Genomic DNA, 16,562 nt, shown 5'->3' on the forward strand with positions numbered 1-16,562 from the left:
CATTTCCCAGCCTGCACATCTATGGACTGTGGGAGGAAACAGGAGCACCCGGAGGAAACCCACATAGACAGTGGGCGAATGTGCAAACTCCACACAGTCAGTCACCTGAGGGCAGAATCGAACCTAGTTCCCTGATGCTGAGAGGCAGCAGTACTAACCACGGAGCCACTATAATGTCTATGATATAGGTATTGATTCAGATGCTTTAACAATCTGGAAATTTAGGGATAAGTTTAGTAGCTATATTCTCAAAGATTATCTCATCATTGAGAAAACGTGACTGGTACACAATTCCGCCTCCAGTTACTGTGTCAAACAAGCTCGCAGACTTGTGCTGAACCTTCCCTCTGCCACATGCCAAACTCTTAACCAGGTTGTGTTCATAACTCCTTGTTTGGTGTACTTCAAATTGCATGTTGCAAAACTTTCTCCTTAAGGTGGTGAGCCTGCCTGAAAAGTGCTGGTTCAGAAATGCTGCAGTTTTATACTGTGCATCAGTTGATCAATATTGAAGTATGAGAAAAAAGTCATGGTTTCTGTGTTTGAGTCAAATGTTTCTAAATAAAATTTAGATTGAAAATCCAAAATGACTTGGCTGGCCTTTTGTTGGCACTGTTGAGCCAACTTGCAGAAACCTAGCTGCATCTTCTCATCCAAATTTTAGGCCCTAACCTTAATTATTCAGTAATAATATGCTACTTCTTTCCTTTCTAAATTCTAACTGAGGGAAACAAAAGAATGATGTCCATGTAGATAGGTTTAGTTCCTGCCATAATTAACTACAAGTCGTTCTGCCATAACAAGTTTTTTAACACTAATTCACTATAAGGCGATTGAGTAATTGGGGGCACTGCTTCTAAAGTGCAAACTTTTAAAGTGTGTGTTTGTTATAATGTGATTCTGGCCCCTTTAGTTTAAATGGTGCTGCCATTACTCAGTTTTCTTAATCACATGGGATTTCATGAGAATGGAACTACTACATTCTAGCAGAAATTTGGTACTGGCGTAATGAGATTTACACTCTGTTTCATATCTGGATCATTCTATGAATGGATTTTTGGATGAAATAATAGACCTTTATTGAAAAAACTTGAAATTAATGGACTTGTAAGCCATAAGTCAAATTTATAGGAATTTACCCATGAGAATAAATGTAATTGCAAAATAATGTGGTAGAAAATCTCAAGTAATGAAATATAACACTTGCTGACAAATAAACCAAGATTACACATGAGTAATTAAAACAGTAGTATGTATTGAGTAAAGTTTGCTTTTACTGCTGTAATACCATTATGACTTAGACAATTAGAACTGGCTTTGCATGAGTTAACTAACTTGAAATCTTAAACTTGTTTGATTCAATGCCATAAAATGATAGAGGTTTACAGCACAGCAGTCTATTGAATTCCGGTTGGTTTAATGTTAAAGTAACCTACAACTAATACATCATTCTGCTTACATTTCCTAAGTACCTCTGTTTTCAGATATTTATATAATTTTCCATTTAAAAAGCTTGTCTTGTGCCTCTCCCCTTTTTGTAACAAAACATTCCTTGTCAAAACCCATATATAAGAAATTTGAGTGAACCTTTTCGCTGTTGTAACAGCAGCAGTGCTATTACTGATAAGAAATGGTATTTACTAAGAATGCATAATTTTGGCCACTTGTAAATCTTTTCGTCTGCAGTGATATAATCCTAAGCAGAAATCATTGATTTAATAACACACTTCCCTCTAACTTCATTTATTTGCTCTGTAATATTTTTATTTAACATACAGTTGGATCAGCTACTCTGCGGCTCCAAGTCAGAGGCGTGGGACGTGAAAACATTAATGGAATGTTGCAGGCCAGATCACGGATATAATCATGACAGGTACGAATGTTTCATCTGAAGTTGCCTATCTCAATGTATCTTACTGCATTCAAACTGCTACCTAAATATAACTTAACTTCTGAAGAGCCTGCTTCCAGTATCTGCCACACGTTTAGAAGATCAAAACCCAGAGAAACAACCGCATCCATTTCAGGGAATATTGTTTTTTTTTTAACAAAGGTTTGGGAGATGATGTGGGATCACCACCCAAACCTAAGTCTTTCGGCTTAATGGAAAAGATTACACATGAAGCAGTTTTATTTGGACTGAGATTGTCTAAAGTGAGCAAGTGTTTACAGCCAAAGAGCAAACTGTTCAGGCCAACTGGTTTGCATCGCTGTTTTATGTTCCCGTATGAGCCTGATCTCTTGCTTCTTTATGTAACCCCAATAACATTTGATTTATTATCGTCACATACATACCGAGCTTCAGATAAATCATGCCTTGCATAACTACATCTGGCTAATTGAACAAAATGTGTAATGTTATAGCTACAGAAACTATGCAGAGAAATATCAACTCTAATATGAGGTCCATTTGGGAAGAAGCTGGTATTGAATATGTTGGTAATGCTTTCAAACTTTTTGTACTGTCTGCCTGATGGAAAAGGGTGAGAGAGAGTAGATGTCATCTCCTTTCTCATTTTCTTTCTCCCAAAGTAAAGTTAAATGAAAGAACTGCGGATGCTGGAAGTCAAACAAAATCAGAAATTGCTAGAAAATCAGGGTAGGTCTACAACATCTGCGGAGAGAAATCAGCTTTCGTTTTGGGTCCAGTGACCCAAAGAAGGGTCACTCAACCCAAAATGTTAATTGTGATTTCTCTCCACAAGTGCTGCCACACCTGCTGAGCTTTTCCAGCAACTACTTCTGTTTTTTGTTTTAGCTTTGCTTTGAATTTGTCAATGCTGTTAGTTTCAACTGCTCCCCTTCATAGTGAATTCCACTCTCTGGGTAAGGAGTTTCTCAGGAATCCTTACTGGATTTATTTGTACCTAATTTTTATTGGATATAGTTTTATTCTCACCTGCAAGTGCAAATGCTTACTGAGAAACCCCTTGGTATTCTCCCAAGTTCTGTCAGATCTTCTGTCTTTGCGAAAGCAGACTATGATATTTCCTGAGCTGAAAATGTGTTGCTGGAAAAGCACAGCAGGTCAGGCAGCATCCAAGGAACAGGAGAATCGACGTTTCGGGCATCAGGCCTTCTTCATGATATTTCCTGACCGGGTATAAGCTTTCCAATCTCTCTCATTCTAAACTTTTTTTGCTGCTTACAGTGCACTTCTATTCTTACAGTATCGCAATTAAAATTGTACTTCTAAATGTTCCCTAATTAAAGTTCTTTTACAAACTGACCATTCCTTTTCTATTACATTAGAAATGAACCCAATACGTTTTTTGTGACAACACATTAAACCACATCGCAGTTTTTAGTGAGTTATATTTTGTAATCCCCAAATCTCTCCGATGCACATGGAACTGCTTATTGCTCCTGCCCAAAATAGATTATATCTGTCAATATATGTTGAAGTTCATCTATCATCGCCTGGCAACCATACAGTTTTATTAGTGTTGTCTTGCCTATGTTGCAGCCTGTTTTTATTAACCATGTGCACTGTAGGAACCAAGAGTGTGCCATTTAGCCCCTCAAGTCTGTTGTACCATTCAATTAAATCATGTCTGATCTATGGCCTAATTCCATACATTTGCTTTGGCCCATATTAGTTAATACCTTTTCCTGAACAAAACTTGATCTGTCTTCAATTTAAAATGAATAACTAATCCAGTGTCAAAACAAAAATTTTGAAATTGGACTTTTAAAATCTGAATTTTAATCATTTATGTAAATAATGAATAACTGTGGGCTTAGCACCAATCCTTGTAGAATACCGTTTTGCCACATTTAGTTTCAGTTTTTTCAACACCTTGATACTTATTCGACTCCATGTTGCCTGTTTCCAGTTCAGTCTCTGATCTACTACCCAGTTTATTTAAAATTGAAAATCCAAATATCTAATGTCCACTGTATTATCCTTTTACAATACTTTCTGACATTACTTCAAAACACTTGTCATTTCTGCTGACTTATATTTTCCATTTTTGTTTCTTTTACAGCTTTAAGTAAGGATTCCATTAACTCTCCCATCCAATATTAAGCTAGTTGGTCTTTAGTATCCATACTTAAGGTATAATTGTATAAAGCAGTCACAAAAGCTTATACCATCACAGGCAGCAAACTGCGTAAAAACCAGGATAAAACCTCTACAATAAACAGGGTACATCGATTGCTTTCCAAATCTTTTATGGTCTTGCAGTATAACAGTTGAGTTCTCCTCAAGCGAGAGAGAGTAACAATATAATCAAATTGGTGTAACTCTTCTCGTATGTGGATCGTGAAATGTGGTATATCCTGTACAGCAGTCACAACACAAGTAAATATCTAAGCTACACCTTCCCTAGAATTGACGCGTTTGACACTGGAACAATATAAATGAATTGCACTGAAAGTTACATTCTGATTTGTGGAAACTGTTGTCTCTGGAGTTGCAGACACGACAGAAGACATCAATTAATTCAAAGTTTGGTGTCTCTTTTTTTGCTTTTATCTCACAGTCGTGCAGTGAAATTTCTGTTTGAAATACTCAGTAGTTTTGATGGTGAGCAACAAAGACTATTTCTTCAGTTTGTTACCGGAAGTCCACGACTACCTGTCGGAGGTAAGCCTGATCTCGACACTTCTGTCACATTGATGTTTTTGTGTTGGAGAAACATTGAGCTATAAAGTGACATGCTGATGGATGTAAACTATGAAACTAGAATCTTTACATGTTTCTGTATGCTGGATTCTTCCACGTTAAATGAATAAAGCCTTGTAACCACAGTCATAGCCTTTCTCTTGAAGTAGTTTTGGCAGTTGTTCAATACTGCAGCATACGCCTTCATTTAATATTTACTGCTGTTTTCCAAATTTTGTGTGTGCATATTATTGGCTAGGCCAGCATTTATTGCCTATCCCTAATTGCCCAGAGGACAATTAAAAGTCAGCCACATTGCTGTGGGTCTGGAGTTGCATGTAGGCTAGGCCAGACCAGGAAAGCTCTGATTTCTTTTCCTGAAGAACTTCGGTGAACCAGATCAGATTTTGGAACCATCAACAGTGGTTCAGTTTTATTTACAAGTTCAGGTCTGCCCAAGTGTGATTGAAACACATGTCCCCTGAACATTAACATGGAGCCCTGGTTTACTCAGCCATTGATATTGCACAATGCCATCTCCTGCCCTTTCTAGTACAGTGACTACATTAAAAGGTATTCATTAGCTGTAATATGTTTTGAAACATGCGGTAGTCATGGAAATGCTGAATAAATGGAAGTCTGTCTTTCTCTCGATGGTTCTTACACAGTTCTGTCTTTCAATTCTATTATGACTTTTAGCTTGGAACAAGCATTGAGAGTGGGAGCTCATTTGACCGAGGCTGTGGCTATCTTGGGTCAATGAGGTGAAGTGTTGCTCCCAAAACTGCAAAGCAGCTCTGTGGATTAAATGTACTAGTTAAACACTGACTTGATGTTGCATTTGATAGAAAACGCAGTTTGGCTTTGTACTTCAATAAGTTGTTTGTTTTCAAAGTTCGGATGTCTTTCAGGTTTTTATCTAATCTAATATGTGGATTATTTGCAGATATGGGACAAAAGGAAATAAAAGCATTTTGTTTATAACATGGCTTTCAAGTTTGCGTAAAGATTTGTAGCACGGGTGCAGGTTTTGTGATGGTTGTGGGTATGTGGGCGCTGAAGATGTCACCACCTAGATGGGGAGAAACGTCTGCAAATCAACTTCCCCAGCTCAGCGAATGTACCCACAACTGTGACAGTGTGGCTTTCACAAACTCCAGGCATCCAAAGCCATCTGGTCGATAATGAAGTACATTTGAAGTTTAGCTAAGGAAGGGCAAAGCAGCGGTCACTTTGTCACAGCTAGCCCTACTAAGAATGACATAAATTTGTCAACTACATTATTTGAATGATAGCTATTGGCCAAGGCACTGAGAGAACTCCCCTGCTCTCCAAATATAATAGTGAAGGCTTAGTCAAAGCCTCTTCTGAAAAATGGCAAGGTCCAGCAGTTGCCTTCATACTATGCTGCAATATAGTCTGGATTATGTTTAGATTTCTGGAGTTGGGTTTAAACGCTCAGTCTCTGCACTGAGCCAAGGTTGGTGTCTCCATCAACAGTTTCTCCCAGTGTAGAACGTCTTGTATTCTTTATTGTCTCCATGTTTATCCCTACCACAGCACTGTCTGTCCTTGTGTATCTTGAAGCTTTTCAAATCTCCATTGTCTTTATCTATTTTCTGATATTAGCTCCCGTGCCAGGAGATGGGAATGAGAACCTGACCAAGACGTAGTAATAAACACTATAATAAAGAATCAATCAGCCCAAACCAACATTATAATTTTCAAATGCAGCTTAAATATTATGGCTTAAGTATCTTCTTGTACTGACCTAATCTCATAGTAAGGGTTGCCCATTTAAGAAGGTGAGTTAGGGATTTTATCAGAGGATAGTGAATCTGTGGAATGCCTATCACAGGGTTGTTGATACTAGGTCATTAAGTAATTGAAGGCTGAGACAAATTTTTAATCAGGAAGAGAATTGAAGGCTACGGGGAAACAACAGGAATGTGGAGGTGAGGGTAATCAGATCAGTTATGATCTCATTGCAGAACAGACTCACTGGTTGAATGGTCTGCTTTCACTCCTACATCCTAATGCCTTGTAAAAGATTGGCAAATTTGGATTTATTTGTATACTGTGATGAAACTTATGCAAGTTTTTCTTTTTACAGGGTTTCGGAGTTTAAATCCCCCACTCACCATTGTCCGCAAGACATTTGAGTCCACAGAAAACCCTGATGATTTCTTACCTTCTGTAATGACCTGTGTTAATTATCTCAAGTTGCCAGATTACTCCAGTATCGACATAATGCGTGAAAAACTTTTAATAGCTGCTAGAGAAGGGCAGCAGTCATTCCATCTCTCCTGATCACAGCATCTGAATCTTCAAGCTGCCTGTTACAACAAATGACAAAATCATGATTTATTTTCTAAGTGTATCACTGCATCAAGGCAATGTGTACAGCGTACTTGTTGTAGAAATGGCTTGGGTATGCTGCAAATTTTCAACAAAAAGACTTGGATGGTATATTTATTAAAATAGCCCTTATGGACTGAAAAAAAAGACCCCAAAGTTAATGCAAGATTTAAACAAAAATAAATTCTTAAAGAAGTTCTTGTTAATTTAACAATTATTTGGGTGCAGTTTTTAAATTGCTTTTTTTTTTCCTGTGTGGTATTCAAAATCAAAAGAAAGGGATGTTTTTCTTCCAGGATGACGGATCAATAAAATGTCACTGTGCAGTTTGGTATTGGTGTGTATATCCATCTGGAGCCTACATTTCTGGTGGTTTTTTTTTGTTTCCAAAGATTAATATGTACAAACATGCAGAAAATGACAGACTTATACCTTGCATAAAATAATTTAAGCTCTGGTTAGTGTCATTTGCATTTTTCTCTTGTCTATATTCACCCTCTCTTCCATTTAGTTTGTCCATTTATGTTTAACTCATCTGCACTTGTGTGATGTAACATAGGGTTCTGCATTTTGTGATGTTTCTTAATCCCATGATTCAGCGAATGGTTAAGCCAAGGGCTTGAAGATTTTAAGCATTTCTTAACCTCCATTGCCCAACAATTGTATCATAGTCTAAAATTTATTTGTTTCCAATATACAAATTCTAGTATTTGCCAGTAGTTTTATTGCAAAATAATAGGACTGTTGGCAGAAGCCTTTAATCTCTCTTTAGATTTGTTTACAGAATGACTTCAGGCAACAATTAACAATACTCAGAAATCCCTTTTTTCCTTTTTTTAAGAATCTGTAGTTTAAACCAGTATCAGGCTGGTTAGTCTGTTATTCAAGGGACAGGTAGCATTTCCAGTTGGTGTAAAACTTTGAGGAAAGTTCCACTTGCTGTTATAGTGGGACAGTTGCTTTATCTTGTTTAATTTACCTTGTTGTAGTTCACCTGTTTTTTGCACTGCTAGCTTTGAACAAAAGTAATAGTTGAGCTCTCTTGGTTTGATAAGGATAGTGCACCTGTAAACACTGCTCTGTCCAACTGTTCATGTGCTGATTTCTGAAATCTGCAATAACTACTTCATCAGGTTAATGTTTTTACCTGAACATAAATAAATAAAATGTTTGACTCACTTTTTGTATAATTATTTTGTATTCAGCAACCAAACTTTTCTGATTCAGGGATAGTGCCAAAGTGTCTTTTTAACTAAAGTTGTGTTGGAGTTTGAGCAAATAAAGGTGGAAAAATTCAATGTGGTTGTAATGTTTGGAGCACTGTTGCATTCAGTGGCCCTCTCGATATTGAAACAAATCAAATGTTTTTTAAATTATATCCTTCAATGGTATGATTAATCAATCTGTCCAGCTGTGAGGACTTTATCAAATTTAACTCCTTTACCAGGTTAGATTAATAACCAAATATTAAACTGCTATAGTTTAATAACTGCTTACTGGCCTTCAGAGCTCTTATCCCTCATGCCTAGCCAGTTTACCTTGATTCTAACAAATTATGGGTTAAATAGTTTAAAAGTCTATGGATTTTTTTAAGGGAATCTTACATGGATAGGGAGGATAAAGCTATAGCAACTTTAGGTATTCTACTCCCATGTCAAACAAGAAATGAAAGACTACTTTAAGTAAACCTGTTCTCTGAGCAAATATTTAACTTGTGCAGGTACATTTATAAGCTCAGTGGGACCTACTACACCTGGTTTCCCCTACAGGAAGTCCTTGATCAAACAATTGTCAGTCTGCAGCCAGTTCTTAACTAATAGTGGAATTAAAAACTCAGGATTTAACCGTTCCTGATCTCCAGACAGTCTACTGGGTCTTATGTGTATACCTAAGGAGATGGATGTCCTGGATGCTACTTGTTGGTTTGCACATTTTGCTCTTTGTGGGAAGCGGATAATAGTGATAAATTTGTTTTTTTTTAAAGCAACATTTGAGTATATTGAGCAATGAAATGATATCATACTTTCTCTTTTAATCTCCAGCATTTAGATTTCATTATTGTTACATTGAATTCTAAATTCAAATGAGCTTAAACTTGTACTATATAACCAAGCAACCCTTTTAGTATACTTGTTGCAGTTTTCATCCATTTTGTAAAAGTCACTGTTCTGTGCTTGAAAGAATATTGAACCATGCAGTTAATGCTAGCCATTTACATAATTTGTTGCTTCATCCCTATAATTTGCCTGTTTTACCTGCCTATTTGGTTCATTGCCTGTTACTTTATGAAACATTAAAAAAAATTGAACTAGTATGTTGTAAATCTGAGCAGATTATTGATTCATATATGGAAAGGAGAGAGATTTTTATGGTTGAAAGCAAGCCTGTGTGCTAGTTCCACCATGTGGCCTTTGAAAAAACACACTCCATTCTTTTAGCGTGTCAAGTGTATTAAATGGCTTGCCAAATGTCAGTTGAAAGTTGGCCTTCCTAGTTGTCCATTTACTGTGTAAAAATGTTTGCACTCATTCTTAAATGCACTAGTGGGAAATGTGAGTTACTTATCAGCTAGCTTCCACCTGTTCTTTAAGAAACTGGTCTGAATATAATATCAGTTCTAAATTAATTAAAATTGAAGTCTTTCAGATTTTGGATGTGCCCAAGGTGAGAATATAGGAATGGAGAAAGGCTATTTAGCCTCTGGAGTACTCTCATCCTAGTTCTTTCCACACTACCATTTACCCACTTCTTTCTTTACCTAGTTTGTTTCGGTTCTTCATAAATTAGGAATTAATACAACTTTGTAACATTTTGCAAGATTAATGGAAAGTGAGGGGTGGATCTTAAACCGTTCATCTGACAAAGTAGACAAGTAGAGGGGACTCTAGTTTTCCTTAACAGACTCATAGCCGTGAATAAAAACGAGGAAGAGTGTGTCATTGTAATGTATGAAATCTTTGTATATACATAGGGTTAAGATTTTATTTAATTTCAAGATTAAAGTTTTCTAATTTAAAACAGTTACAAGTTTATTGCTGGGATGTTCCTGGGCTGAAATATGGGTATGTTAAGTCCCATATTTCTTGAACTGTGTTTATGGCCACGTTATGAAATGAGCTAGCCAATTTGAGAATGGAATAAGGATAATGAAGACAGGATGAACTCTTAAAATAATGTGCTGGAAATCTGAAACATGCAAAAACAGGAATTGTTGGAGAAATGCAGCAGGTCTGGCAGCATCTGTAGAGAGGAATAGAGTTAATATTTCAAGTCCACTGACCCTTCTTCAGAACTCTGGACTCAAAACACTAACTCTGTTCCTCTGTCCACAGGTGCTGCTAGACCCTGCTGAGTTTCTCTGGCAATCTCTGTTATTGTTTGTTCTAGGATTTGATTTGAAGGAAGAATTCTGTTCTGGAGGTCTTGTTTGCTGTAATACATTGGTTGTGCCATAATTAATTAGCTCTGACAGTTTGTAACAGAAACTGATTTACAATTATCCCAAGCTTTTCTTCAACTCCTTTATTTGTTAGACTTTTAAAGAAGCAATGAATGTTAAATTTCTACTTGGGGAAAGTGAACAGGGTTATTTATGTGTCTATTACTCAAAGATATTGTGTATTTGGAATTAGTTGAATACAATAAACTGACGACATTGCAAACCTGTCTTTAGATGTCTGAAATCAAACTGCGTTCAGTAATCAATGGACAGGTAAACTGGATAGGTATTTGGGTTGGTTTTCTGTTGCTTTTTTAAAAAGATAACCTACCTCTGAATTGAATTGGATTTGCTGTCTGGTAAAAACAGTATTGGCTATGCCAATACATCCCACAAGAAAAACAAAATTTTAAGTGAATTTACAGTTTGTTTTAATCAAACAATACCTTCTAGAAATAAGCAACCTTTTAAATTTTAGGAAAGTTGTTGGGAATTGGCTTAGACCATATGACGACATTCACTGTTTCCTTGTAACTTCTGCCTGTTGCAATGTTGTGACCCATCACAACTCCCCTGCCTCCTGACCAATTAAGTTTGGTTGTATGCATCAATTGTAAGTTCCAATGTTCGTTATGAGAAACTTTTCTTAATGTGGACGCAGCAGCCAGAATCTGTTGATGCTATCAGTGCTGAACTAAAATCAAAATTGACTTTGTGTCAAACGCAAAAACTACATCATCTCTAAGATAGGGTCTTTGGGGTCAACTGGTTTTCGATGCAAAGTGATGCCAACAGGATGGGTTCAGTTCCTGCACCAGCAGAGGTTACTATGAAGGACTGTCCTTCTCAATCCCACTCCTCACCTGAGGCCTGGTGGTCTAAACCAGCTCTCTCTCTCCTCTCTCCTCTCCCCTCTGTGCTTGACTCTGTCTGTCTCTGTCTAATGATAGAGCTGGTAGAACTATGGTGACTTTGCTTCTGTAACATGGACTGTAACTAATCAGACTGACTTCAAACATTAAATGAAGACATCAATAAGAGAGCAAAAATCTGCTGTCCCTTTTGCTGTCAAAACTTCAAAATATTCCCGGTATTGGCTTAACAAAAACCATGTGGCCAAAGATATTGTCCTGCAAATGCAATACTGCACTGAAACCTCCAAGAAAGGGAATTAGTCGGAGTTGGGACGAGATGAGAATACCAATAATTAATTTGTTTAAATAAAGCTTTAGGAAGAAGCATCGATTTATAATTGCAAGCTGCAGATTTCAGAGCCAAATGTAACCATTATCCATTTAAGTAGCCACTGGTACAGATGTTGCAATCATCATTCATTGAGTGTGAAAGATTATTCACTTATGATTACCTCTGAGATAGTGAGGACTACAGATGCTGGAGGTCAGAGTTGTGTGTGTGTGTGTGTGTTGCTGGAAAAGCATAGCAGGAAAACAACTGTTTTGGGCCGGATGTTTTCTGATTAAGGACTCTGTCCCAAAACATCAATTTTCCTGCTCCTCAGATGCTGCCTGACCTGCTGTGTTTTTCCAGCAACACACTCTCAACTTATGGTTACTGTGTGACTTATACTCTGTTTAATATCTTAACTCAGTTGCCTGAGTTGATTTGAACCAGAGAGAAGTACAAGTTTATTTCTTGAGGTCAAGAATGAAGTCTGTAATTAAAGTGAATGATTTTTAAACAGGTGCTTGATTTAAACTTTTTACTATCCATTAATACTTGTGTATGAATCCATCTGCCATTTATGAAATATCAGTTGATATGTATTTTGCAAAAGAATATTCCTGTAACTTAAAGGTCCTTTTTAAAATACTTATTCATGCATTTCACCCATGCATTTCACCCTTTGAAACTGATTGATCTCCACTGACTAGATCTTCCTCAGCTGCCTCTGTCTTGTTTGTCATTGACTCTTATGTGTATTTCTTCTGATTTGTGGTTGGTATCAAGCGAGAAACAGGAGGGTAACTCATTGTGCTTTGGTGAATAGGCTGGCACTGAAAGTCTTATCACTTTTTAGTACTGATCGTCATTGATGATGCAGCCAATTAAAGTCAGTGGAAAGCCCAATCAGAGGACCAGCCTCTGCAGAGGATACTTGAAAGTTAACTGTGATTATGGCTGAAAGTTTTCTTTCTTTACCAGAATCAAATTCAATTTGTGTAGTTTACCTGGATGGTTTGTCTTAAAGTATTTGACAATTTTCTTGTGAAGATTTCATTAGTTTTGTGATGGTTGTTGACTGTTAATAACTTGAGTAATTTTTTTTTCTGGAAGTTTCATAGAAGTTTAAAGCAAGAAAACATTTTTGTTTTGGATCCAACCTATCAATGGCCAAAAACACCTGTCAGTCTGAGGACAATATCCATTGCCTGAATAACTTTAAAAGTTTATGCCGTGTGAATTGCTGTCCTCAGTCTCCAGACTTCTCCTGTAGACACATGGAGGATTTGTTATACACTGTCTGTTTACATGTGATGGAAGGAGACTGGAAGAACGTTTTCTCTCCCTAAGTGGTGAACAACTTGAATGTTTGTAGCGTTGGCAGTCCTTAGACATGGCAAAGTGTTATGTCATACTCACCACTTGAAATTCAACAGTATCAAGTTGAGTAGTTTGCTTAATGTTTACAACAGGCTTGAATCCTTTCACCTCTACCATTTACACACAGTTTTCACAAATTGTGCTCTGAGTACGGCAATTACTCATCAAGCTTACTTGGGCAGTGCTTCTCCCATGTTATAAGAGACCAGGAGTAACAAGATAGTCACCACATCCAGTACTGAAACGACCCTTTGGTCCAATTTGTCTATGCTGACCTGATATCCTAAACTAACCTAGTCCCATTTGGCAGCACTTGGCCCATATCCCCCCTCAGAGGAAAGTGAAGGGAACATTTGTAAATAAATAACTTTCCATGAACAGTCATGGTTTTTATGGATTTAATGGTCTCTCTCTCTGTCTCTCTCTCTCTCTCTGTCTCTCTCTCTCTCTCTCTGTCTCTCTCTCTCTGTCTCTCTCTCTCTGTCTCTTCATTGCCATGAATCTGGGATTGCAATGGTTATTTTGAAAGAAGCAAAAATGAAATGTTTGTTTAGTTGAACAGGTTAAGCCAAAAAATGTACGGGATTCTCTAATGTAATAATGGAATTTGTTGATAATAGAAATTCTTAAATTTGGATTTAGCAAGACTTTTTAGTTTGTCCACAAAGTAAGGCATAGAATAACCACTATACCTCTGAATCCAGTTGCACGTTGGTGATCAGGAAAAGCAAAAGGTGATTATGAATGAAGCTTGGTCAAGAATTGCAGGCCAAATGCAAATGTTGGGTCACACCATTGCATATAGCTGGATGAGATGAAACTGAAAACAGATCCAAAGTTGTTTGAAGATATCCCAAGTCTTTGCTCCAGGTATGTGTTTTTTGTGAATTAGAATTATTTTGGCCAGTTCTTGAACACAAGCTGAAATTTTGTTTCCGGCATAATAAAGTAATCTTATTTATGCACCAGTTAAATGTCATCTCAGCCACCTCTACTCCAGAGAAAAATTTCTGATCCTATCCAATTTTTTTCGCAATGCCTTGAATTCTCCAGTCTTGGCAACATTCCCATAAATTGGATTAGTGGTGCTGGAAGAGCACAGCAGTTCAGGCAGCATCCAACGAGCAGCGAAATCGACGTTTCGGGCAAAAGCCCTTCAGGAATTCCTGATGAAGGGCTTTTGCCCGAAACGTCAATTTCGCTGCTCGTTGGATGCTGCCTGAACTGCTGTGCTCTTCCAGCACCACTAATCCAGTATTTGGTTTTCAGCATCTGCAGTCATTGTTTTTACCTTCTAACATTCCCATAAATGTCCACTGTACCCTCTCTCGTGTGATCACATTCATTCTGTAATGAGGCAAGCAGTGTATACAATGGTAACCCACAAACACAGGAAGGATAAATAGCCAATCCTGTGTCAGCTAAAGCAAACTCTGAATGCAGAAGAAACTCAGCAAGTCTGACCACATCTCCGGAGAGAAAAACCAAGTTAACATTTTCATTTCCAGTATGACTCTTCAGAGTTTGTTTCAACTTTCCAGTGTCCGCGGTATTTTGTCTTTATTCATGAGCTACAGGCCTGAGTGATCAGTCAGTTTAACTCCTCCAGGTTACAGAATGAGTCAATGAACTTGTATCCTCAGTGTTGTAGAAAACATGAAAATGCATGATTTGCCTCATAGGAAATGATGAACACCAGGTTCTCCAACTATATGAGAAATTATTATGCAGAATTTTATTCAAACTAGCTTTAAGTTCTAAGAAAATTCAGGTAAAATGTGCAATCAAATGTCAGTGAGGACATGGAATACACAGTGTCAGATGCCTGTAGGTGCTGAATTTAAGAGATATAAATGTGATGTGAAAAGAAAAGGGCAGAAAATTTCAATTAAGGGTAAAGTAGCTAAGGCAACAAAACAGTGAAGCAGTTTTTTTAGAAGATTTGGTTTCCTCTCGGTGTACCATTTTAGAACTGAAATTTCTGTAGAGTCAACCTTGCTGTGCATTGGTTCCCTCCCACTATTAAAAGAGAAAGAACAAAGAAAGTTTACAGCCCTTTGGCCCTCCAAGCCTGAGCCGATTCAAATGTACTGTCTAAATCTGTCGGTCAATTCCTAAACATCTGTATCCCTCTGCTCCCCACCTACTCTTGCATCTGTCCAGACGCATCTTAAATGAATCTACCGTGCCTGCCTCTACCACCTCTGCTGGCAACACGTTCCAAACGCCCACCACCCTCTGTGTGAAGTACTTACCATGTGTATCCCCCTTAAACTTTCCACCTCTCTCCTTTGAAAGTGTGACCTCTCGTTATTGAATCCTTAACCCTGGGAAAAAGCTTGTCTCTATCCATCCTGTCCATACCCTTCATGATTTTGTAAACCTCAATCAGGTCCCCCCTCAATCTCCTTTTTTCTAGTGAAAATAAACCTAACCCCCTCAACCTCTCTTCATAGCTAGCACCTTCCATACCAGGCAACATCCTCGTAAACCTTCTCTACACCCTCTCCAAAGCGTCCACATCCTTTTGGTAATGTGGCGACCAGAACTGTACACAGTATTCTAATGTGGCCAAACCAGAATCTCCAACTTATTGGAATTGCTCCAACTTATTGGATTTTGTTAATGAAATGAGCCTTCCTTCCCAGAAGCGGAGTATTTGATTAATTTTCACTACAGAGAGGTGATGCTAAGCATGCTTTTCTGCTAGTCCAGCGTTTTGCTGTAACGCTGAATGCCATTGTGTACAATGGGTCTGTCCACTTCTGATAGAAATTTGCTGGAAAACTTAAAAGGGTGAGGAAAGAAAATCAATGTAAGTATTAATTTTGATGTGAAGTACCTTTGTCCTCTTTCACTCTGAGGGAGCTGGGTGAATAAGGCTGTATTTATGGGAATTGCTTGAACCTTGGGAGAGCAAATATCTCTGCTATCAGAGTTATAGAGATGTACAGCACAGAAACGGACCATTCGGTCTAACCTGTCCATGCCAACCAGATATCCTTAACTAATCTAGTTCCATTTGCCAGCACTTGGCCCATATCCCTCCAAACCTGTCCTATTCATATACCCATCCAGATGCCTTTTTAAATACTATAATTGTACCAGCCTCCTCCTCTTCCTCTGGCAGCTCATTCCATACACGTACCACCCTCTGTGTGAAAAAGTTGCCCCTTAGTTCCCTCTTAAATTTTTCCCTTCTCTCCCTAAACCTATGCCCTCTGCTTCCAGACTCCCATCAACCCAGGGTAAAGCCTTTGCCTATTTACCCTATTCATGTCCCTCAATTTTATAAACCTCTAAAAGGTCACCCCTCAGCCTCGGATGCTCCAGGGAAAACAGCTCCAGCCTGTTCAGCCTCTCCCTACAGCTCAAACCCTCCAACCCTGGCAATGTCCTTTTCTGAAACCTTTCAACTTATATTGGAGCCTCTATTCCTGATGAAGGGCTTTTGCCCAAAACGTCGATTTTTCTGCTCCTCGGATGCTGCCTGACCTGCTGTGCTTTTCCAGCACCACTCTAATCTAGACTCTGCTTTCCAGCATCTGCAGTCCTTGTTTTTACACATATTGGAGCCAGACTTCCTGTAAAATG

The 16,562-nt window shown here is 38.0% G+C and overlaps 1 protein-coding gene across 13 annotated transcripts in view; it reads left to right on the forward strand.

The window, feature by feature from the left end:
• trip12 (thyroid hormone receptor interactor 12) overlaps positions 1 to 8,145 on the forward strand; it is a 217,834-nt gene extending 209,689 nt beyond the window's left edge. For all 13 annotated transcript variants that reach the window (XM_072571941.1, XM_072571936.1, XM_072571937.1 and 10 more), the window contains 3 exons: positions 1,779 to 1,873; positions 4,488 to 4,591; positions 6,723 to 8,145. In XM_072571941.1, coding sequence (XP_072428042.1) covers positions 1,779 to 1,873; positions 4,488 to 4,591; positions 6,723 to 6,919 — 396 coding nt within the window. In that variant the 3' untranslated portion in view covers positions 6,920 to 8,145. The remainder of the gene's footprint in view (positions 1 to 1,778; positions 1,874 to 4,487; positions 4,592 to 6,722) is intronic.
• Positions 8,146 to 16,562: the final 8,417 nt, after the last annotated feature.

Source organism: Chiloscyllium punctatum, chromosome 6, assembly GCF_047496795.1.
Source record: "Chiloscyllium punctatum isolate Juve2018m chromosome 6, sChiPun1.3, whole genome shotgun sequence".
Classification (NCBI taxonomy): Eukaryota; Metazoa; Chordata; class Chondrichthyes; order Orectolobiformes; family Hemiscylliidae; genus Chiloscyllium; species Chiloscyllium punctatum.